This window comes from Triturus cristatus, chromosome 2_1, assembly GCF_964204655.1.
Source record: "Triturus cristatus chromosome 2_1, aTriCri1.1, whole genome shotgun sequence".
Taxonomy (NCBI): Eukaryota; Metazoa; Chordata; class Amphibia; order Caudata; family Salamandridae; genus Triturus; species Triturus cristatus.
The window spans coordinates 1046539460-1046562916 of NC_140581.1; the positions used below are offsets into that span (position 1 = coordinate 1046539460).

At 46.9% G+C, this 23457-nt stretch overlaps 1 protein-coding gene across 2 annotated transcripts in view; it reads right to left on the reverse strand.

The window, feature by feature from the left end:
- Positions 1–23457, reverse strand: part of HERC5 (HECT and RLD domain containing E3 ubiquitin protein ligase 5) — a 361249-nt gene that overhangs the window by 2111 nt on the left and 335681 nt on the right. Inside the window, exons 21-22 of one of the 2 annotated variants that reach the window (XM_085635568.1) lie at positions 6364–6547; positions 6159–6267 (exon numbers count right to left, since the gene is read on the reverse strand). The exons of the other annotated variant lie outside the window; for it this stretch is intronic. Coding sequence (XP_085491694.1) covers positions 6159–6267; positions 6364–6547 — 293 coding nt within the window. The remainder of the gene's footprint in view (positions 1–6158; positions 6268–6363; positions 6548–23457) is intronic. 2 annotated transcript variants of the gene reach the window in all.

Sequence of the window (23457 nt, forward strand, 5' to 3'; positions counted from 1 at the left end):
TGGAGAATAGACTTCTACTGCTATTCAATTTTGTATACCATCTCATGTATTTTTATCTTTGATATAAATGAATCGAATTTTTAGACTGTTGTAACCAATTCTTTACACTTCACTTGTGGTATGAATTCCCCGTGAATTAGTCATGGAGATATCAGGGCCAAGTTCACCCTGCGAATTAAAAGTAGTCATAAATTAAACTTCACAGAATGGGGAATAAATAACTAGATACTTTAGAACAGGTTTTCCACAATTCCTATAAGTTTCATTCAGATATTTACCACCTGCTCTAGGGTGGCGGTATATATCTGAGGGGGGTTTCTGTGGGGTGGTGTTCGGGGAGGGAGTTAGAGGGTGTGGAAAATATGCATTCCTAGAGTGGAACACTGGCTTTTCCCTCATAGTGCTGGAGGAAAAATCTGCTCGAATTAAGCTATGACCCTGACGGCTCTGTGGTAAGTGGTCCTCAGGTAAAAGGTTCCAACAGCAGACCCAGCTGAGGAGCTGTCATCGGAAACCAAGTGCTGACCACAATTCTAAATCACGTGGGGGATCTGTGAGTTTGTTGGAATGAGACATCCACAGATTAATTTATAACCGCTGCCATTATCTCAAAAGAGAGATGAGGATGACTTTGCCTGTACAGTAGAGAAAAGTGAGCTAGCAATGCTACATTTTCAAAGCTTATTTGCTTAGCACCCAAAAAGCTGATGAGCAGTAGGAAAAGGGAAACCACCAATATAAAATCAATCATCTTTTTGGGATAATTACCTTTACTCCCGCTGGCTCCAGTTATGTAGTAGTTTACGGGAGACTTATAATAGGTCATGTCTATGCTTAGAAACCGGCACCAATAGTTGATTCTTATTTGTATAAAAGTGAACACAATAAGTAAGAACTCTGGGGCATATTATCAAGGGGCGGCGAGAATATTATCGCCGCTCTAGAGTCCATTTTCGGGTGAAAAGCAGCGATAATTTTATCACATTATCAACAAGGACACGCTAGTACGTGTTTCCTTTCCTTAGCGCCCGTTGTCAGCACGCCTCGCATCGCATCGTTAATGAGATGCAAAGGAGGCGTGCCTGACAAAACTCCATGGGAAAATATCGCTAACCCAGCTTCGCGATATTATCAACGAGGGGTAGCGATATTTGAAATCGCGCTAACTATACCTTAACGCAGGAATTTAACGTCTGTTAAATTCCTGACTAAGGCATACCTAACATGGGAGGTGGATTGTGGGGCTAAGGCCACAGGGCCTTTTCATCAAGTTATCTCTGTTTTCCATGGAACGTCGCTGGAAAACCAGCGATGTTCCATGGAAAACCCCGCTATCACTGGAATATTTATTGCCATAGCGCTAAGCGTTGATAATACAGCGCTAGCTTGGCGATATATTCCAGCGATAGCCGGCGATAATTTAAAGGGCGCTCAGCGATAATTATCGCTGGGGCTTGATAATATGCCCCTCTGTCTCCAGAGCAGATCAAGTGATTTTGCTCTTTAACTGGTTCACTGTTTGCTTGGGACCTTTCCATTTCTTGCTTATCTTCTTACACTTCCCACCAGGGACAGCTTTCTTTCTTTCAGCTGTCATCTCATTTCTATTCTCATTCACGAGACATAGAAATGACTTTGCTTCTTCCAGGGATTTTATTATAAGTAACTAATCCCAGCAAAATAAAAGCCTCAAAGGTTACCACATCATTTTGGGAACTTGGTTTTTCATGGACAGCCCGTAAGACGTTTTATGACATTCCAGTTCAGTAAAATCATCGACATATCTTGCTACAGCTCAATTCTATGCCTCTTAATAGATGGATGTCATGCTTCCTTGCTTCTGTCATTATTTTTTCCTTTATTTGAAAATGTTGGACCCCAGTCAAAATGTCAGGTTCTTTTGTAGGCTTGCAGGCTGTTTAGGAGTATAGGCTAGTTTAATTGCTTGTGTGTCTTAAAGCTCTTAGGGCCATATGTATGAAGCTGTTTTGCGATCGCAAACACTGTGAATCACAAAAAAACTGTGTTTGCGATCACAAAACAGAGTGTTCATATGTAAGAAAGGGACCCGCCGCATAAAACGGTAATCGCAAATTTAGTGATTAGCAATTTTGCGAGGCAGGGGATCTGCGAAAAAATATGCGAAATCGCAATCTGAGACACGTTATGTGCGATATTCACTAATAACCTGCTCGCAAATAGCGAATTCGCAAAAAGAGATGCATGTAAAATTCGCAAATTGCAAATATGCAAAATTCGCAATTTTGCACATTGCAATTACCACCAACTCTGAGCAGGTGGTAACCAGGTGCAACCTATATAAACAGGCCCACAATGCTACAGGGGGTTTCATAATGGCTGGGCTGTAAGTGATAGCCAGGAGGCTGCGAATCAGAGCTGTTGCACAGAGAAGGAGACGCCAGGAAAGGATCTTCAGAGCACGCATCACCGTGTTCCAGCAGACCAAGGAGGCGATCCATGTGAACTACAGGCACGACGCAGACAGCATCATGGACTCAATAGAGAAGCTCAAACCCATACTAGAACACCCCACACGCAGGGCACACATCATTCCCACCCATGTAAAGGCCCTGTGCTCACCGCACTTACTGGCATCAGGGAGTTTTCAGGGGGTGATAGCTGTAGCAGGAGGGGTCTCCTAGAGTTGCCTGTCGCGCTTCTTTCACGCTTTCCTTGATGCAATGGTACAGAGGCTGCATCACCACAACCAATTCCCCAGCAGGCACTAGATCAGACCAAGCAGGATTTCTACCAGATAGCCCAATGCCCCCACATCATTGGCTGCGTAGATGGGACCCATGTCGCACTCTCACCCCCATCACAGAATGAGTATGTGTTCAGGAACCGCAAGTCCTATCATTCCCTGAACATACAGGTAGTGTGCAATGCCAAACATGTCATCACTGATATTGTTGCTAAATACCCGGGCAGCACACACGACTCATTCATGTTTCGCCACAGTGGAATAATCCGACGACTCACAGATGGCGAGTTTGGTGAGGGCTACCTGCTAGGTAAATGCATGGCTTTCAATCACACCATCAGTAAAGGTCTGAAGTGGTAGGACAGTCTTTAACCTACTTCTTGTCACCCTGCAGGTGACAGTGCGTATGCTGTCCGTGACTACATCCTGACTCTGTACCTGAATCCAGCCACTGCAGGGGAGCGGAGGTATAACAGCGCCCACAGAGCCACACGCTGTGCCATTGAGAGAACCTTTGGAATCCTGAAGAGCCGTTTCCGCTGCCTCTATAAGAGTGGAGGAGCGCTACAGTACAGCCCAGAGACGTGCTGCAAAATCGTGGTCACATTTGCCTTGCTACACAAAATCGCCACCAGGAAAGGCACACAGATTCCGAGTCATCGGATGAGGAGGGCCCAGCTCTACGGTGCAGACCAGCAGGTGGTGTTGGGGCGGCTGCCGTGCGCCAAAGACGAGATGAGATCACACAGAACTATTTCTAGGTGAGTAATGATGACACAATGCTACAGATTGGTGCACAACTGTGTTTTTTATTTCCTTGGGTGCAGGAACATATCTGTCACACAACCTGACATACACCTAATGTGTGTCATAATTGCTTGCACGTTAGACCCACAGTGCAAGGATGTCCCACAAACATAAGTCAAGATGCAATCTGTTGCCTCACCGATTGCCATGTTCCACTGATGCCACTTCATCTCCTGCGGGCACGGCCTGTTGCCCCTCGCTCAGGGTGCCCACTGCTCTCCCTTGAGTCATTGGGTGTTCTCCCCTGCCGCACACTCCGCCGTCTGTCCTGGGGAATTGGTGGAGTGATGCTGCTCCAGCTGGACTGATCCTCACTCTCCAATGAGGTCAGGGGTCCTGTGCCACCTGTGCTCGCAGCTGGTCTACGGCATGCGTCACCTGCACCAGGCCCTTGGTAACATCCTGGCAGCAGTGAGCCATTTCCAGCTGCATTCTTAAACAGCAACGTGACAGCAGGGTCTTGGCAGTACTCACGGCGGTTGACAGCCTTGCTGTACATGTCCAGCCGGCTGTGGAGACATTGTCTCTCCCTGCGCCTGGCTGCCCGGTCTCTCCTCATCTCAGAACACAGTCCTTGTAGTGCGCCTGTCATGTCCCTGAACCCATCCCTCATCTCGGTCATATTGTGGTTGTGTGAGTCAAACTGGTGCAGTATTGATCGTAATGCTTTTGCTTGCAGCCGCTGGACTTTAACCATGGTGCCTTCAAGCCCACCAAACACGGTGTCTTCATATACGGCAGCTTAGCTGGTGGACGGCCGTACCCTGCGTCTGGACCCACTTCCTTCACTAGGATGGACAGAGGACTGGGCTCTGTGCTGTACTGCATGCTGGCCCTGGACTGGCTGGGCTTCTCCACTTGTGTCCTGTGGTCCTGCCTCCAGCAGTGGGAGTGGTGGCACTATGAGGCGCCATCTGTGTGGCACAGGGATTGTTGGTCTGTCTTCCTCCTGTTCCTCTTGCCCTGCCTGGTCCTCATTGTTGGCTGCATCCCCACCTTCTGCAATTACTTCCTGTGTTTCAGGTGGTACTGTGAATCTAAATGCACACATTTATTTGGTGTCCTGCCTCGCATTGGTCATGCAGTACAGTTTTCAGAATTTTAGTTACATGAGTACTATCTGTCTGTTTTTTGCCTTTCCTGAATAACTCATCCTGATTCTACCTTGCTGTGTCTCACTGCTCCACTGTTTGGTGCATGTGACTACATCTCCCATAATGCAGTGCTGGGTGTGTTTGTTAACATGTACTAGAGTTGCATTCCTGTTTAGTGTCTGAGGGTTTCCTGAGTGTGTGAGTGAGGTGGTGATGTATGAGGGGAGTAATGGCATGCATCTTACGTTGTCTGGTGTTTGGTGGGTCGAAGCTGTCCAGGTCACCCACGCCACTGACACTCTTGGGCTGAAGAGTGCCCTCCACCAACTCCTCAAGGGGCTTGGACTCAGTTGCAGTGGATGTTCCCCCACTAGTTTTCTTTTCCGCTGCCAACCTTGTTGCCACCTTTTCCTTTGATCTTTGGTGCATGTCATACCATCTTTTGCGAAGGTCCTCCACAGTGCGGTGGGTCACGCCGATGGCATTCAGCTTCTCCTGAATTTCCTGCCAAATTTTCCTTTACGTGCCTCTGGCACACGTAGGGATTTCTTCCCAAACAGGAGCTCATGGCTGACTACCATTTCCTGAATGAGCACCTTCTGCTCCCTCTCACTAAACTTCTGCTTACTTTTCCGTACATGCTCCTCCTGCTCCTTCTCTTTCTCCTGGGGATCCATTTCTCTTTCTCTTACTAGCAGTGTACAGTTCTTTCCCTCTCCTCCAAGCCTCTCACTCAGCTTCTGGCAATCAGGTGCAGCATGGGCAGTCACACTTCCTGGTTGTGATGTCATCAAGCTGCACCTGAATTGCCGATTCTCTAAATTGCGATTCCTTATATGCAAATTCACAATTAAGGAATCGCAAATTAGGTATTCACATTTTTATTCTGTGATTTTATGCGAATCGGTAAAATTTTGCACTGTTTTATATACATCTGGTTTTGCGATTCTCAAAATGCGATTTGCTAAAAATCGCATTTTGAGAATCGCAAAAAACACTTTTGATACATATGGCCCTTAGAGACTTCCAGCAGCCACTGTCCCTAGGTGAAATTCAATGGGTCCATGGAATTACTGCAGGCTTTACAATTCTAATGATCCAGTCATTTTTGTTACTGGCTAATTGGAATTTCCAGGGACCTCATAGCGAGGTCATTAATGTGCTACTTGTTCAGTTTGAGTTAGAGTTCTGTCCAGTACCTCTGTTGCATAGGCATCATCAGTGCATAATTTGAGCCGGTGGTTGCAGGTGACAAAGGGAGAAATCAGGGATAAAAAAGAACCTGCAAGAGTGAGATAAAGGTGCAGGGAGTATCTGATGGTGGATTAAAGAGGCATGCGGTGGAACAAATAATCTGCAGGCTTGCTGTTTAGCACCTCAACTATTGATACCACCCGTCACAGGCTTCAGAACAAAACCTTGGGCACCGCACTTATTATTTTGCGAATTAAGCACAATTGATTTTGGGGCTGTCCCCTAGAAGCTGCCACAGCATCTTCCTAGGAAAAATAAGTTTATTCCTACATACTTACAAAGGAATTTCTTCTTTTCTGACAATGGCAGTTCATGGAACACCTCCCAGAATATGTTAATAGTTGGATGGGGTGGCTGCTGTTTATAAACTCCATCATATTCTGCATTCTTTAAAACAAAAAGAAATAGCAAAAATTTACTGAGGAGATTTCATTGGAAAATAGCCATAAAAAAATCTGTAGATCATGTACACTCCACACAAACCTGTTCTAATTTCTTCCAATCATATTCCTCGTTTCCAATGATGATACTCCTCAGTTCCTTCGGATGGAAATCTTTGACAAGCTCCTTTTCACAGACTTTGTAAAAACCCCTTTTGAATTCCTCAAAAACTACCTCCACGGACTTGTTGAACACGTAGTCTACATACTTGTTTACATAGTCATGTCTACAGTAAAAGAAACAAACCCATGTTGAAAGGTGCCTAGCAACTCATAAATAATCAGAAATTACTAACATTTAGAATATAGGGAAACAAGATGGCAAAATGATTTCTGGAACAGAGCCAACTAGCAGTAGCATGTTAGGACATGAGAGTTGGGCCAGTGTCAGACAATGACTTCTCACCTGAAGGCCCAACACAGCATCATTCACTAGGCGTCATTGTTTATAATCATTTCATTTTCATTTTGTTAAGCTTTATTTGACATATAATCATAAAAGCATGTATCAAAATAATCCATAATTTCATAAAAACCCAATTCCAAAGGTGCGATTAATACATACGTCGACTTTTGATAAAACTGAACATTTAAAAGCACCATGTATTATAAAAGATAAAGAAAGAAGAAAACTGTGCACAGTTTCACAACGAGAATAACTTCTTCATATAAGCCCAGGGACTCGAAGAAGCCCAATAACAGGTAACTAAAGATATTTACAGCAATACATCAGAATTTGCAGACAAACATATAAATGTTATAATAGCATTGATTTTGACCTTAATGCCCACGCCCATTATATTTCGCAATAGCTGTTAAGATGGTGGATGATATGCTTGTGCATATAATTTTTTCTGCTTCCGCACTTCTGCGTGTGCCTAGCAGCTTACATGAAGGTCTCAGCCAAACCCGACGGGGAATTGCATTGGCTGGACAGGCAAAAAGCATGTGTGCTACTGTTTCTTTGTGGGCCGGGCAAGAGGGGCACTTATTGTCAGTTGGATTAGACCACCTTGCCGTGAAAGATCTTAAGGGTAGCGAGTGCACCCTTAACTGGAAATACAGTTTCCTTTCTGTGGTTTTGCTATGATGTCCCAGTATGGTTCGAGATGCGTGGTGTGTTTAAATTCTAAAAATGTTCCTGTCAATGTGGCTGCTTCACTAAGTCTCAAGGTGTTAAAAGTGATCCTCTCCCAATATTTTTCATTCAAGTGCTTTTTTGAGGGAAAACTAGTCGTTGATGGATTGTCCCAGAGCGTTTTCAGACCAAGGTCGGCCAGAATGTCTCTAACACCCCGGAGCCATCTGATCTTATGGAAACTGTCGTCTTTGATTATATCCATAAAACCTGCGGCATAAACTTTTAGTTCTGGTGTTGTCCATAGCCTGCACCAATATAAGACTGGGCGTAATTTTATAATGTCTGATAAAAACTTTCTTCCCAGAGCGGGCACAATGGTGTGCTTTGGGGGAGATTGGTAATGTTACATAGGAACCTATTTTCAGACAAGTTCAGACGTGTTCTCAAGCCCCCAAAGTTCTGCGCCATAGAGGGCTGAGCTGACCACTTTCATGTCATAAACCTGGAGCACTGGTCTAATGGGTTTGGTAAGTGTCTTTTTATGCTCTAGATATAGTGCTCCCGCCAGTTGCCGGTGCTTAAGTGTTGCCAGGTCAATTTGTTGGTTCCACTTCAGGTTACTCTGTATGTGTACCCCCAAGTATGTGAACGCTCCTACCTGTTCCAATAGTCGATTATTCATGTGTATACTGCCTTTAAAAGTTTTATGCGGGTTAAAGGCCATGAATTTCGTCTTTAACACGTTGACTTCGAGACCACGATCCAAATAAAACTTTTCAAAAATTGATAGGGCACGCTGGAGCCTGCTCGGGGTCTTCGAGATTATCAATGTGTCGTCGGCGAACATTAGGATTGGTATTTTGACACCTGCTAGAATCGGGGCATCAGTATTCTCAGGTGCCATGCAATCGACTATCCCATTAATGAACAGGGAAAATAAGGTGGGAGCCATGGCGCACCCCTGTCGCACCCCTCGTTCTATTGGAAACGGGCTGGTGACCATGCCCTGGGTACCCCAACGGATTTTGGCATAGTTGTTCTTGTGCAGTCTCATTATGAGTGTAAGGAGATCGTTTGGCAGCCCCATTTCCTGCAACTTCACCCACAAACAGGAACGGGGAACGAGATGAAACGCGGACTTTAAATCTACAAAGGCAGCATATATACTGCCTTTGCCCAGGACCACTGTTTTCCACAATAATAAGATGAACCGAAACACCTGGTCGATGGCACTGGTATAAGCCAGCTGGGGGGTCAGTATACTGTGTTTATCTATCCAATCGTTGATCTTGTTGAGAATCATTCTGCCCACAATCTTTTGCATTGAATCGATCAAACTAATGGGTCGGTAATTGCCTGGTAATGATTTATCTCCTTTTTTGTACACGGGAATTATTTTGGCTCCTTTCCAGGAGTCCGGTACAGCGGCACCTTGGGCAACTGCATCGGCCACTATGGCGATGTATCTTCCCCATCTTGTTTTGTCATATATAAAGACATCAGCGGGGATGCCATCAGGGCCAGGCGCTCTCCAGCCTGTTACTGCATCGAGAGCTAGCACCACACCATTATTGTTAAAAACACCTTCGGTATAAAATACATGGCTGGGGTCAGCAAAAATGTTCGCTAACTGGCTTTGCTCATATTGCGGTTTGAAATGTTTGACCCAATCTTCCTTCATGACATGGTTTTGGGGTTGTTCAGGTTGTCCCCCACGATCCCATTTTAGGATGCTCCAGAACAGTTTGCTATTATTCTGGGTGCTAGCCTCCTTTAGGTCCTGCCAGCGTTTCTCGTCCCAGGAGCGTTTGACTTTATACATAGCACTCTTGTAAGCCAGCCTGGCTCTACGTACCGACGCAAGGTCTCCATCTTTTATCGCCTGCCCAAGGAGCGCTCTTGCTTGTCTACATTCTTTGTTGTACCAGCGGCAGGGCTTCTGGTCTGCGGGTTTCTTTGGTTTACACTGCTTAACGAAGTAGGCACTTAAGTGCTTGAAAAAGCGTTTGTTAGCCTGCGTGGCAAACACCAATGGGACTTTAGTGGGCAGAGTTTTTCCTAACTCTAATAGGGCGCTATCAACGTCTTTGGAGATGCTATCCAGGGTCTCAGGATTTTCTGCTAGTCTTTCCCATTTGAGATGTCTCATGTCATTGGTGGGAACCATGTCATGAGAATGCAGTTCAACCTCACCCCCTTGTGTTCGCTTGTGCTTCCACCATCTGAAGGATGCACACGGAGGTTATGGTCACTTTCGGGTTCGTCTCTAACGACCATGTTGATGATTGTATGCCAAAATGTAAGGTTCACAATTATATAGTCTATCCTGCTCTTACTGTATCCATTATTGAACGTATTCGCCCCTGTCTGTCTTGTTGTGTCCTGCCATTTAATGCCCTTAGCCCATATTCAAGGCAGATGGAGTTTGTCTGAACAACTATCTCCGACCACTTTTTTACAGGGTCAAGTTCCAATTTCGGAATTTCCCATTGGGCTTCTCCTTCAGCAGAAAGTTGCCATTCTCCCTTAGCAAGTGGTTCGAAGGTTGTGTTGAAATCACCCACAACCAAAGAATGGGTGTCCAATGAGTTCAACTTGAGGAGTTCGTCCAAAGCCGCTAACACTTGGTATTTTCCTCCTCTAGTTCCCCTCACATAAATATTATAGACATCAATGCTCCCAATCGGATCTATTTTAAGCCTTAGTGCCTGAATATCATTGCTTTTGGAGGGGAGCTCCTTTATGCTAATTTCCAGGCCTTGGCAAACCCATATAGTCAAGCCTCCCGATGGTCGACCTTTTGCTCCTTTAGTTGCCAGTATGTGATAGTTTAAATAACCTATACAGTGTTGTCGTGCCAAAAGACATGTCTCCTGAAAGAGACAGACATCAAAACGGTTAATGAAAGCCAGCCAATCCGGGGATGTGAATTTAGAACTCAACCCCGCAATATTCCATTATATCATTGAACATTGACTAATAGTATGGTGGATACTTGATAGGCCGTGTGGCTCCACTGTTAAGATTTGATTGGACTCACTCTGGCCCATTAGCTGGGGAGAAGATGTGGTTGCCATTTGAATGGACTTAGTAGATCTATTGCTGCAATTGGAGTCCCTGACTGAGTGGCTACCCCTGTGGGCTTCCAGATTACCAACACTTTCAAATACATGACATGTGGTCACTAGTCCGTTTGGCTCCACTGGATGGTTATGACTAGGCCCATACTGACCCGCTAGCTCAGCTGGGAATGGTGGTACATTTTGAGAGGACGTGGCAGTGCTACTATTGCCGACAGAATTCATGACTGAGCGCCTACCCTTGGGGACTGTTCGATAACCAACACAACCTTGATATAATCCAGGCTCACCTAACAGTCAATCAATACATTCTAATGTAGAGCTACCCATCCTACCTATCTGTGGCTGCCCCAAATGATTGCTAGTCGGGGTAACAAGCGGGGACCTCCTTAGTTGGATAGATAAAGAATCTGGGGAACTGGTTCGAAATTCAAGGGCAAATAGATTTTCAGCCAGCTCCTCGCTCTGCAGGGTTAGTTCTATGCAGTCCAAACGATTGGAGGGGGAAGTGAGTCTGCGCACCTTGGTAATATCTTCTCTAATCACTGACTGACATCCCCTTACGTGGCTAATCCAATGGATAGCCTTGTTGGTCAAAAACTGCACACTTTCCGAGCTTTTATTGTGATCCAGGTTTGGGACATTCACCATATATATTCTATGTCTATTATATACTTTGGCTGTACTCTGGTCCCACCTCCCTTCTTGTGTACTGTGTTGATTGTTTATGCGTAAAGGCGTATTGATGTTAGTGCTCCTATGAGAACTCCTGTCGTGCAATGGGTGCCCTTTTGATGGTTCTGTATTACGAGGCCTGGTGATAGTGCAAGTAGAAGGTGATACATTATTTGTGTTAAAACACGATGATGAAGATGTTAGAGACGTTTTCCGCTTAAACACCTCGCTGAACAATGGGGTGGCTTTCTTCTGGCTACCAGTGATCAGCTGGCCAGTAGATTTTGCATGGGCAGGTAGTTGACTAGGTGGTGATGGGTTGGTAATTCCATTAGTTGCACGATTTGGTGCAAGGGGCCCTTCTACGCACAACAACCCAACCACTACAGTCAGATTCTCTAACATTAGCCTCAGGGACCCAATTTCATCTCGAAGTGAGCATACAACATTCAATATATCCTGCAGTTCCGGTGTTTTACTGCCTACCGGCTCAGTGATGACACCTGGAAGTAATACGGGGGGCTGCATAATTCCCTCTCCCTGGATATTTGACAGTTTGGCATACCTATTAGAACAAGATACTATGTGCTCTAGAATTTGAGGATGGCTGCAGTTTAGCTCTACGTGGCTAGGAGCACTAACAGCGGAATCAATTTCCCTAGCTGTGTTTGGTCGACTCACTTCATTAGTATTGCGACTTTTTTAACGTGTTGTGAATGTGACAGGAATTGCAGGGCCCTTTACAGAGTTAGAACACAAGTTTGAACGTTACCGGGGGGACTTTTTCCTATGCATGTTCGGATTTGAGTCTGGCACTAAAATATCCTTGCATTCTTCAATTAGCATATCTATACGGTCCATTACACAGTTGTTACCAGGGTTCTTGGTTACCTTCCTTGCCTTTTTCCTTTTTAACGCTTCTACACGCATCCCCCCCCCTCCACTAGCTTTCTTTTCCCCATTATCAGGGAGAGTAATTTTACAATTGCGTGGGTTAGCTATTCCACCTATCCCAGTGATAGTGCAGACGATATACAGGCTTAAAGTTCTGAGTAGGTGGGGGGGTAGGTGAGGGGAATGGATACACAGTACCTTTCTGTCCGGGATTAGGCTCTCGTGGCGTACCAGCACTCAAGGATAGGCGACAGGGGGGTGGCCCTTGCCCTGCCTCTTCCTGGCGATGATGGGCTAGGACGGGCCCGCCCTTCGTCCGGGTGTTCTCCACATACAACTCAATTATGTTCCAGTCCACGGCGATCTACCTCTAGCAGGTGTGATTACTAAATATCAAAGTAAGAATATTGAGGGTGCAAGGTCATGCACACTTGGGAGCTCACGATGGTTCACGATATATGGAGGGAGTCACATCCGACACTCCCTTTATTCACCTGGCATTCACTGACGCACGGAACACAGAGTAGACTGGACAGAGTGTTGGTCTCGGGTGTGCCGGCATTCCCGGAGGTGGAGATAACTCCTTTGGCACAGTTCTTGTCTGACCATTCCCCAGTGCGATGCACAGTGAGGTGGGGGACTCCTATTCTGGGCTGAGGCGTGGAAAATTTCCGCCCGATCAATTGGAAGATGACGCGGGGATGGCTGCATTAGCAAACTCAATTACAGATTATTTAAAGACAAATTTGGGAAGCACCACTGGGAGGGCCACCGAGTGGGAGGTCTTAAAGGCAGTGACCCCCGGTGCGAGTATGGGGCTTGTGTGCTGGGTGAGGAGGCAACTGCTTGGGGAATGTTAGAACTGCGGGTCTCTAGTTGGTAGAGGTAGGTACCTTTGACCAAATAGGGACCCTTGCTTCTAAGTCAGGGAAAGGGGATTACACTACTGGATAACCCCTGCTCACCCCCCTTGGTAGCTTGGCACGAGCAGACAGGCTTATCTCAGAGGCAGTGTCTTAAGCATTTGTGAACACATACAGTAATACAGTGAAAACACTACAGATGGACACCACGCAGGTTTTATAAAAATAAGTATTCTTTATATAGACTTAACACAAGACCACAAATGAAAAAATCCACAATACTGTACTCAAAATAGACTTAAAGATGGTAAAAGTCACTTAGTTCAAGTTGATGATAAATGTGACACAGTTCTCACAAAAGTACCTGGATGCAGAACGCAAAACAAACAAAAGGTTCGCAGGGATGGAGATGCTTCGTTCCTTGCTTCGGGGGAGACGATGCGTCGCGCCTCAATGCTTGCGCAGAGTAGGAGATGCGTCTTGGTCCTTACCGTAGAGGAGGTGATGCGTTGATTCTCGTACCGCGTTCCGGTGCGACAAGATGGCACCTCGATGCGATGCGACAATCCGGTGCGATGCGATAAGATGGCGCCCTTCATGCGACGACGTGAAGACAATGCGCGCATGCCCAGTGGCTGTGCGGCGAACTCTGTACTTTGGAGCCACGACAGGCCCTGCGACACGCTCTCCGGTGACGCGACGGCGACCTCTGCGGCCAGGACATGCTTCTCCGGTGATGCGTCGGATAACAGCTTTGACGATGGCACACTTCTCTGGTGATGCGGCGGTGACCTCTGCGGTGGCGACACGCTTTTCCGGCGATGCGACTGCAACAGCTGCCACTGCGACACGCTTTGCCTTGTTGAGTTGCGCTTCCAGCTCCCAACAACACGCAGGCTTCTGCAGACAGAATTCCCAGCAAGGAAATTCAGAGGGGAGCTAGTGGTGAAGTCTTTAGTCCCTGAGACTTCAGCAGGAGGCAAGCACAAGTTCAAGCCCTTGGAGTAATATTCTGCAAGATGATGAAATTTCTTTGAAAGTTCTTTCTCCTCTCCTTGGCACTGAAGACACCACTGTAGGCCAACCCAGCAACACAGCACACTGGCAGGGGGGCAGTCCAACTCCTACAGCTTCCTTGGTTCTTCTCCTTGGCAGAGGTTCGTCTTGTTGTTCCAGAAGTAAACTAAAGTCTTGGGGTCTGGGTCCCCATATTTATACTACTAAATCCTTTGTCCTCTGAAGGCAGAGGGACCTGTACCTAGTCCAAACCAGTTCTGTGCTGTCATGGAGCACTTTGTTTACTTTGGCAGGGTGGGCCAGGGACATCAGACGCACCACAGGAGGTGGAGCCAGGATTGTGAAAGGCAGGCACAGCACTATTCAGACCCAGATGCTACACCTCCCACCACTCTACATGCAGATAGGTCTATTCAGCCCTGTGCTAACTCACCCTGTCTCCTGGAATCCCCCCGCCTCTGTCACTCACAAAACCAGACACACAATACACAAGCTAGCAGAGGCAGGCTGGAAGGTTACGTAAGAAAATACCTACTTTCTAAAAGTGGTATTTTCAAACCCAGAATGTTAAAACCAGCTTTACTAAAAGATGTATTTTATCATTCTGAGTTCAGGCATACTAAACTCGAATTTCTAACATGTTCCCTGGGTCAGTTAGGATTATAAGATATTATAATCAAACTGCCCATTCTGGCCTATGGGGACTGGTAGCCTTGCAATAGTGAAAAACGAAAATGGTTGTAATTTACTATTAGGGCATGACACACACACCAGGGCATGTCCTACCTTATACTTACAATGCACCCTGCCCTTGGGCCTACCTTAGGGGTGTCTGATATCAAGAAAAGGGAAGGTTTGAGGGATTGGCAAGTGGGTGCACTTACCAAGTCAGCATGGCAGTACTAGACTGCACACAGGCTCTGCAATGGCAGGCCTGAGACACACTTTACAGGCTGCTTCAGTAGGTGGCACAACCAGTGCTGCAAGCCCACCAGCCGAATTTGATTTACAAGCCCTGGGCACACATGGTGCACTGTACTAGGGTCTGACAAGTAAATCAAATAGCCCAATCATGGAGTCACTAATCAATACATCAATTTAACATAGGGAGCACTTGCACTGTGGCACTGAATAGCAGTGGCACAGTGCCCAAATCATCTAAACCAGCAAACATATCAAAAACAGAGGAGGCAATCAGTAAAAAATGGAAGGGAGACTCACGCCAATGGTACCAGGTCTAACAGGGAACTTGACAGAGATAGGGGCGGGGAGCCCAGCTGACTTGGATGCGGGCAAAAGGGAACGCGAACAGCACAAGCGTATAGCTGACATCTGGGATAGGCTGGATAAGTACACCCTGACGCATTATCGACAGCGGTTGCATGCCGAGGGTGACAAGTCAGGTTGCTTGCTGGCTTGGATACTACGAAGGGAGCAAGCTCCCACTTTGAAAGCCGAGGGGGGGAGACTTGTCCACATCAGGGCTGGTGTATTGGAGGTGTTCCGGCAACAGTTACAATGGGTCTACACTACGGACACTGGAGTAACAGCGGAAAGGTATGCCCCTATTGTTGAGGGTTTGGCGCTTCCGCAGATCTCGCCAGATGGCGTAGAGGAGCCTAACACCCAAATCACTGTTAAGGAAGTGCAAGAGGCATTGCCATGCCCGGAACCAAGGCCCCTGGGGCTGATGGGTTTCCTATGGACTTTTTACAGACCTACTCGGATCAGCTTGTACAACCTCTTCTGCAGGTAAATGAGGAGGCCTTTGAGGTAGGAGTTCTACCATCCTCAATGCGTGAATGAGAAATTGTTATGCTCCTTAAGCCAGGGCGGAACAATAAAGATCCCTCTGCATACCGACCCCTTACGATGATAAACTCAGATGTTAAATCTTATGCAAAGCCCTTGCTGCTAGACTGACCCCTCAAAAGACTCATTTGGTACATGAGGATCAATGTGGGTTCCTACCAACCTGTAATACAGGCATGAATATTAGGAGGTTGTCACATATCCTGCACAAAGTACGACAGAGAGACGAGGACCTTGCCCCAGTTTCTATAGATCTGGAAAAGGCCTTCGACCCTGTGGATTGGGGGTACTTGTTGGAGGTGCTTAGGGTAGCCGGATTTGGCCCGCGTTTTAGATGATGGGTGCTGATCCTATATATGGCACCCAGCGCTACAGCCCCAGGGGGACACAGCAGGTCAGGCGGGTGGAGGCTGGAGAGGGGGACACAACAGGGCTGCCCGCTTTCCCCTCTACTGTTCGCCATGCCAATAGATCCCCATGCGATCTGGGTGCATAGGGACCTGGCCTGCTGGGGTATCAGTGTTTGTTAGACTTGGCATCTTTTGGCCTGTGTTTCCCCTGAGTTTTTGCTTTCTGACTTCTTGGTTTTTGCTGGCGTAGCGTTTCTGCTCACTTTTCACACTGCTGATCAGTGGTAAAGTGCAAGTGCTCCTGTGGTAAAGTGTGTTATGGATTGGTGCTTTTACGATTGGATATTTGATTTACGTGTCAGTCCCTAGGAAAGTGCACTGCGGGTGCCAGGGCCTGTGAATCAAGGCTACTCGTGGGCCTGCAGCACTGATTGTGCCACCCACGTACGTAGCCCGGAAAAAGGTACCTCAGACCTGCCATTGCAGAGTCTGCACGCAGTTGTAACTGCTATGTCGACTTGGCCCGTGCACACACAGGCCAGTCACGAAACCTTCCCTTTTCTTACATGTCAGGCGCCCCTAAGGTAGGCCCAAGGTACCCCTGTGGACAGGGTGCAGTCTATGTGAAAGACATGACATGCCCTGGTGTGTGTGACATGTCCTGATAGTGAATTACAGCAAATTCCGTACTTCACTGTTGCAAGGCTACCTATTCCCCATAGGACGGATCGGGCAGTTTGTTTATAACATCTTATAAACATAATGGGCCCGGGGAAGGAGGTAAGAAAATGAAGTTTAGTATGCCTGAACTCAGAATCTAAAGATGCAGCTTTTAGTAAAGGTGAATTTTACATTCTGAATTTGAAAATACCACTTTTAGAAAGTAGGTATTTTCTTGCTCAGTCATCCCGTGTGCCTCTGCTGGAATGTAGATTGCCTGTCTGGGTTTCGGATGACAGAAGGTTGGGGAGTGGGAGTGACTCCAGATAGTCTAGGTAGGTCAGGAAAGGGCTGAATAGACCTGGGCTGCGATGGGGGAAGAGGGAGGAGTTATTCTTGCACCTCAAAGGGCCTGGTCTGCCTCGGACAATGCCGTCTCCACCTCCTGCCAGGAAATCACACCAGAGAAGGCAGAACTGGCTCTGTCCGGGAACATACACTCTCTGCCGGGAAGATCAAAGGATTTTTGGATGCAAATACTAGGGCCCAGACCCCTGAACTTTAGAACTCATCTGGATCAAGAAGACTGCTAAGAAGAAAATCCGGAGAATCTGTGAGATGGAACGACTGCTTTTCTGGGTGCTTTGCTGGGCTGACCTGCAGTAGCTGCTTCTGTCTTGGGCAGTTAAAGGCCTGGACTGGACTTTCTGCGACCTCATTTGTGAGTCTCTCCAAGGGCTTGAGGTAGAGCTTGCCCCCTGTTCACGAAGTCTCAGGAACAGCAAAGACTTCAAGCTTTTCTGCCCGCAGCACTAGGGACTGTGTGTTTTGTACTGCAACAGAGGAAAAACAACTCGACTACGTCTACGACGCCGCTGCCGATTCTGTCCTAACGGCACTGCAGAGGGCACCACCGCAACGCAACCTTGGTCTCACTGATGACGCCTGTTGATGCCGCCACCAAGCCGCTGCTTGCACTGCGACCTTTGGGCACCGCACTCCGCACCACCTCGCTTCACGTCGAAGCTCTGGCACTACAGAGAGCACCGCCACAACGTCGCACCGCGACCTTGGTCTCACCAACGACACCTGTTGATGTCACCACCGAGCCGCTGCTCGCACCGTGACCGGTGGGCACCGCACTCCGCAACGTCTTGCTTCACGAAGATGCCTTGGCCTCCCAGACACCACCGCTCCATGCCAAAATCGACGCCGCTGCTTGCACTGTGATTCGAGGGCACCGCCGTGTAAGTCACATGAAGCACCGCCCTCATCCCGCACTGCAGCCTTGGCCCATCTACGCCGGCATCATCGACTCCTGCTCGTCAGCCGACGACATTGCTTCAGCAATGACGACGCCGCTGCTTGCACTGTGACGAGCACCGCCTTCACCTCACACCGCGACCCTGGTCTCACAACAAGCCGCTACTCGCACCGCGACCTGGGGGCACAGCACGCTGCACTTCGGACCGCAGCACCCGTCGCCTGCTGACGCTAGCGCTCCTGATTCTATCAGAGAGGAGCTCGACCTGCAACGCGAGTGACTTCAAGGGCCCCACCACCCTGCATTTCTCACAGGTACTGTTTGCGGGTCTTCCCGACACCGTAGTTGGTCCGCGACTCCGCGACCAGCCAGAACTGTTGGATTTGTTGTTCACAACGCCGTGGTAGCCCCGGACGGAGCTATCGACATCGAGGAACTTTATTTGAAATTTATTTTGATAACTACAGATTTTTACACAAAGAATTGTGGCTTTTTATCTTCTTTGGTCTTGTTTTAAAGTATATAAAAAATATTGGCTATACTTCTAAACTGTTGTGTTGTCCTTTTGTAGTGCTTACACTGTATTACTGTCTGTTAGGTGCAAACGCTTTACACACTGCCTCTTAGATAAGCCTGACTGCTCGATCCAAGCTACCAAGGGGGTGAGCAGGGGTTATTTTAGGAGTGTAACTCCCTTATCCTGACTAGGAAGACGGATCCCTACTTGGGCAAAGGTGCAAACCCTTGCCAACTACAGACCCCCATTTCGAACAGTGTTGGTGGGACATCTCAGGTTATATCGCTGTACGGGGATGACACATTATTCTATGTCTTCCTCGCCTCAAGAGCTGTCCCAAAGCTGCTGCGGGTGCTGGAGGAGTTCGGCGGATGCTCTGGGTTGCGCCTAAATAGGTAAAAATCTATGGTGTTCCCAGTGACTTGTTTGGCTGGCCACTGTGCAGAGTCTCTCCCCCAGCCGGGCTTGAGATGGGAGACTGGGTACTTAAGGTACCTGGGCATAGAGTTGGTGGGTGAGAATTCACAAACATTACAGCCTAAAATGTATAAAATGCCGGATGCATTAAGGGGTTCAGTTGGCTTTTGGAACACTCTTCCACCCTCCTTAATGGGAAGGTTAGTGATAGTTAAAATGGTGATATTCCCCCGTTGCCTCTATATGCTGCAGAACACGTAGTGCCCCTTATGCAGACGAATATTTAGGGCTCTGGACTCCATACTGATAGACCCTCTACTGGGCGGGATGGCGCAGCAGAGTGGCGCTTGTTACACTAAATCGTATGTATTGGGGGGGGGGGGGGGATTTGAGGCTCCCAGTATGTAGCTCTACTACTACGCCGCTCAGCTGCAGCATGCCGCCAGGTGGTTTGCCTAGGGGGACAATTGGGAGAAACGGCTATTTCTGTATAGCGTACCAGCCACTGACTTGCCAGCCTTATTCATGGTGGGCGCGGGTGCCTCCGATGCAGCTCCTTATGTGGCTAGGCAGACTGTGTGCATGTGTCAGACATTTGTGGAGCGAATCCTGAGACACGCCCCGTTTCATGGGGAATTGTCGTGTGGGATCTGGCGCTGGTCCGGAGAGTGATGGCTAACATGTCATTTCGGACATGGCAGGAGGACGGGTGCGACTCGCTCGAGGATCTATACCTGGGCAACAGCTTTATCACATTTGAACAGGCCTGTAGCGATTTTGGACTGGGGCAGGGACAATATCTGCAGTACGCTTCCTTAGCTAACATATTTAAAGAAATATGGCTCACGTATCCTTTGATACCCCAGCTTACAGAGACACAAGATATCACACTTACGTGCAGGTCAGACAGGCGAATCATATCATTGTTGTACAGGACAATGAGGACAGATGCGAGTGCTCCCCCCTGTTGCAGTCGTGGCTTGGAACGCGGACCTTGAGGAGCCACTGGAAGATAAGGATTGGAAGGTGATAGGTGTGCTCACACACACGATCTCTTGCAGTGCTCGCTTCCGATTAATAAACTATAATTACGTACATTGTACGTACATGTCTCCGGAAAGGATACATCGCATGCCTCCCAACAGGCCTAATTCATGACCTAGGTGTCATAAAGAAGGGGCCAATTTCTTACACTTGGCATGGGAATGTCCTGTGGTCAGCAACTTCTGGTCGGAGGTAGCGGGCAGATAAGGGGTCATGTGAATAGTAGAGTCCTATTAAGGCCTAAACACTGCCTCTTAGGTTTGATACGCAAAAGCAAAAAACAAAGCAAGATGGTGTACAGGCTCCAGCAATTATTGTTGGTGCTGGCAAGGCGCAGAGTTGCAATTATATGGATGGCGGTGCGGGCTCAGCATGGATTCGGGATGTGCTTAAATGGACACTAGCTGAGGAGGTGTATATGAAGAGGTGTCACAGAGGTGAGAAATTAGAGGAAGACTTGAGGCTTTGGAGGGAGCTTTGTCATGATTTATTGGCAGATGGCATCCAGACAGGGTCACAAAGCGCCACCGCAGGGGGGAATTCTGCGCATTCTGAGGGGGAGTACATGTTTTAAATGTGTATTGCCTTAATACAAAGTTGGGAGTGGGGGTATGGGGATAGGCCGATGTCTTGAACCTTTACCACTGTATTATATGTATACACAATTCCTTTGCTGGCTACTGAGTGCACACTTATGGTTGTTGTGTTCATGTAAAACTTTAAATAAAGTTTATTTAAAAAAAAGAATATTGAGGGTACTAAGGGGCATATTTCTCAAGCAGTCATTACGCCATTGCGCTACGCAACTGGGCGCACAGCTGATATAACTGCTACGTAAGATTTATAAAGTCATGCAAGGCCACCTTGGGTGGCCCTAAGTCCCATGATAAATCTGGAGTAACGCAGCGCTAATCGCTACGTTGCACTACTCTGGAACAGAGAAGCGTTTTGTGGGTGCAGCTTGGGTGTTCCCATGCATCCACCAGTGGATTTTGACGCACTCCCATATTTACCATTACTGGTAGACCTGGGAATGCATCAAAATACTAAGCCTTCCCAGGTGAGGTGTAATGAGGAGGAATATGTTTATTCTCGTTTTTCCCTCCTCTTTCTATGTATTCTGCAGCACACACAGAAAGAGAAAAATGCCTCAGGTGATTATTTTTGTGCAGGAAGGTGTCCCTTCCTGCACAAAAACAATCCTGCGTACAACGCAGGCTCCCTTGCACCATGATGCAAGGGCGCCTGCCTTGGCGCTAGGCAGCATATTGTGCGTCAGCGCTGGAAAAAGACAGGAATGCCCTTTATAATGTTAAATATGGTGCATTCCTGTCCAATCCCTATCATGCAGGGCAGCACTGCACTGTGTGATTTTTTGATAAATATTCCCGTAAATTTCGAGGACAGAAATAATGGGAAAAAATATCGACAGGTAATTCTAGATTTGCTATACCTATCTCCACATATATGTACCTACGTGGTACATATATCTTCAAGGTACGTAGAAATGGCTTTAAGTATAGTAAATCTATACGTCCCTATATGCACTTACCTTTTGATATTTTCTCCCTCGATATTCTTGCCTGTCGGTATTCTTCATGTTAGTATTCAGTAGTGCAATCTAATTGGATCACTAGCTGCTTGAAATTATGAAATGTTAACCAAAGGCATGGGGATCCTAAAGCGTTTTTGAACACAAATCTCAATCTAAGAGAAAAAGGACTTGTTAACACAATATTAAAATTGGGAAAGGACTTTTATGTTTCATCAAACCAAAAGTGTGCTCTTTAAAATGACAAATAAAAATAAAGTTGAGAAAGTGGTAAAGTGGGACAAAGAAGAAGGCACAAAGGAAAGTGAGATGAAAACAGAACAAGTAAATAACAAGTACATTGATGTAGAACATAATAATTTGGTTTGGCGTTAGTGCCCCCATACAGCATATATCACAAAGAGCTTAAAGTATTATTGCATTATTTATCTGTCCAACTAACTCCATGTGACTTTTCAGTTTTCTATTCTGAATTTCCCCGACTTAGGTCAGACTTCGATATTTTAAAAGCATTCACACCATGGCGCATGACTGTCAATTAGCATTCCTCTTTTTATTCACCACTTCACGGGAGCCTGGTTGGACCAGGCCACATTTTTTATAAGAAACAGTAAAGCATCACTAAGACACGATTATATTAAGTAATATACTGTCATCATATGGTGTATGTCACCAATTAACAAGTATTGGCATAGCCATTAGGTCTCGACTTTGGGACCTGATAAGTGTTTTGTTATCCAGCACAATATCCTTGGTGCAACAACATCAACTGTTGCATGGCTAAACACTTATAAGGTCCCAAAGGCGAGACCTATTGGCTATGCCAATACTTGTTGTACTCGCAGTAACTTCAAGTATTCTAAAAATATCACCTGGTCCCGCCCCCGTCCTGTGTAATACAGTAATGGACAGGCCTGCGTGCATCACTGATATGTTTGCCTCCAGCCTCACAGGGGATCCACAGAGTAAGCTGTAAAGCAATTGCATCTGGGATGGCCAAGCTGATGATTGGATTGTAAAGTAAACTGAATTACAATTTATCAAAAGCGGGCGTAATGCCAGCTCGCTGACAGCAGCTCTGATGTTTCTATAATAGTTGCCTTTCATCTGCAGCAAGGTGGCCAGGAGAAGCGCCCAAAATGTGGTATTTCCAAATGCCATCTCTGTCAACGGCCCTTCCATCACAAGTGCCCGAGTCGAGCGGTTGCCACTAAAACCTGTTGTGTACCTCTCTGCTCTTAAGAGTCTGGTTATTCGATTGACGTCAGATCCCTATACTTAGATAATTAATCGTGTCACCAACTGGAAAATGCACTTCAATGTACACGGGGAGGAAAGTGCAATTTGTGGTAAATGTTCAGTGCGTCTCAGCCAGATTTTGTATTTTTTTAATTGTAGTACTTCACTCTTTCTTGAGATAGATGGGCTTTGATTTAATTTCATTTTGGCATTTTAGCATGTGGGTAGGCAAATCTAAGTGGCATGCACATCCGCGTCCCATCTGTAGTTAACTGAATTGATGACAGATGACATTCACTGGAACCGAATCTTGTTTCTGCATCTTCTGGGCATGAGGCTAGAGCGTTTGCGTGTGTAATCTGACCAGGAAACCGTCCAGACCCCTATGACGTCACCTAACGTGTTGTGTTGGGGTGATGTCTTTGTAAGCTTGCCAATGCTGTGCTTTTGGTTCCGCCTTCGTGGCTTTGAAATTAACCAAGCATCCAGTGGCCAACTGTTGAACATGCATTTTATATGACCGTCAAGCAACCTAAAAGATCCCGCAGCTCTATGCATTTCAACAAACGGGGGTGGCGTTGCATGTGTGTGTCATACATGCTTGAGGGCGGTGCAGCCTAACGCAGGAAAGGGTGTAGTCCCTCGATGAAAGCACAGACCATTCCGCATTCC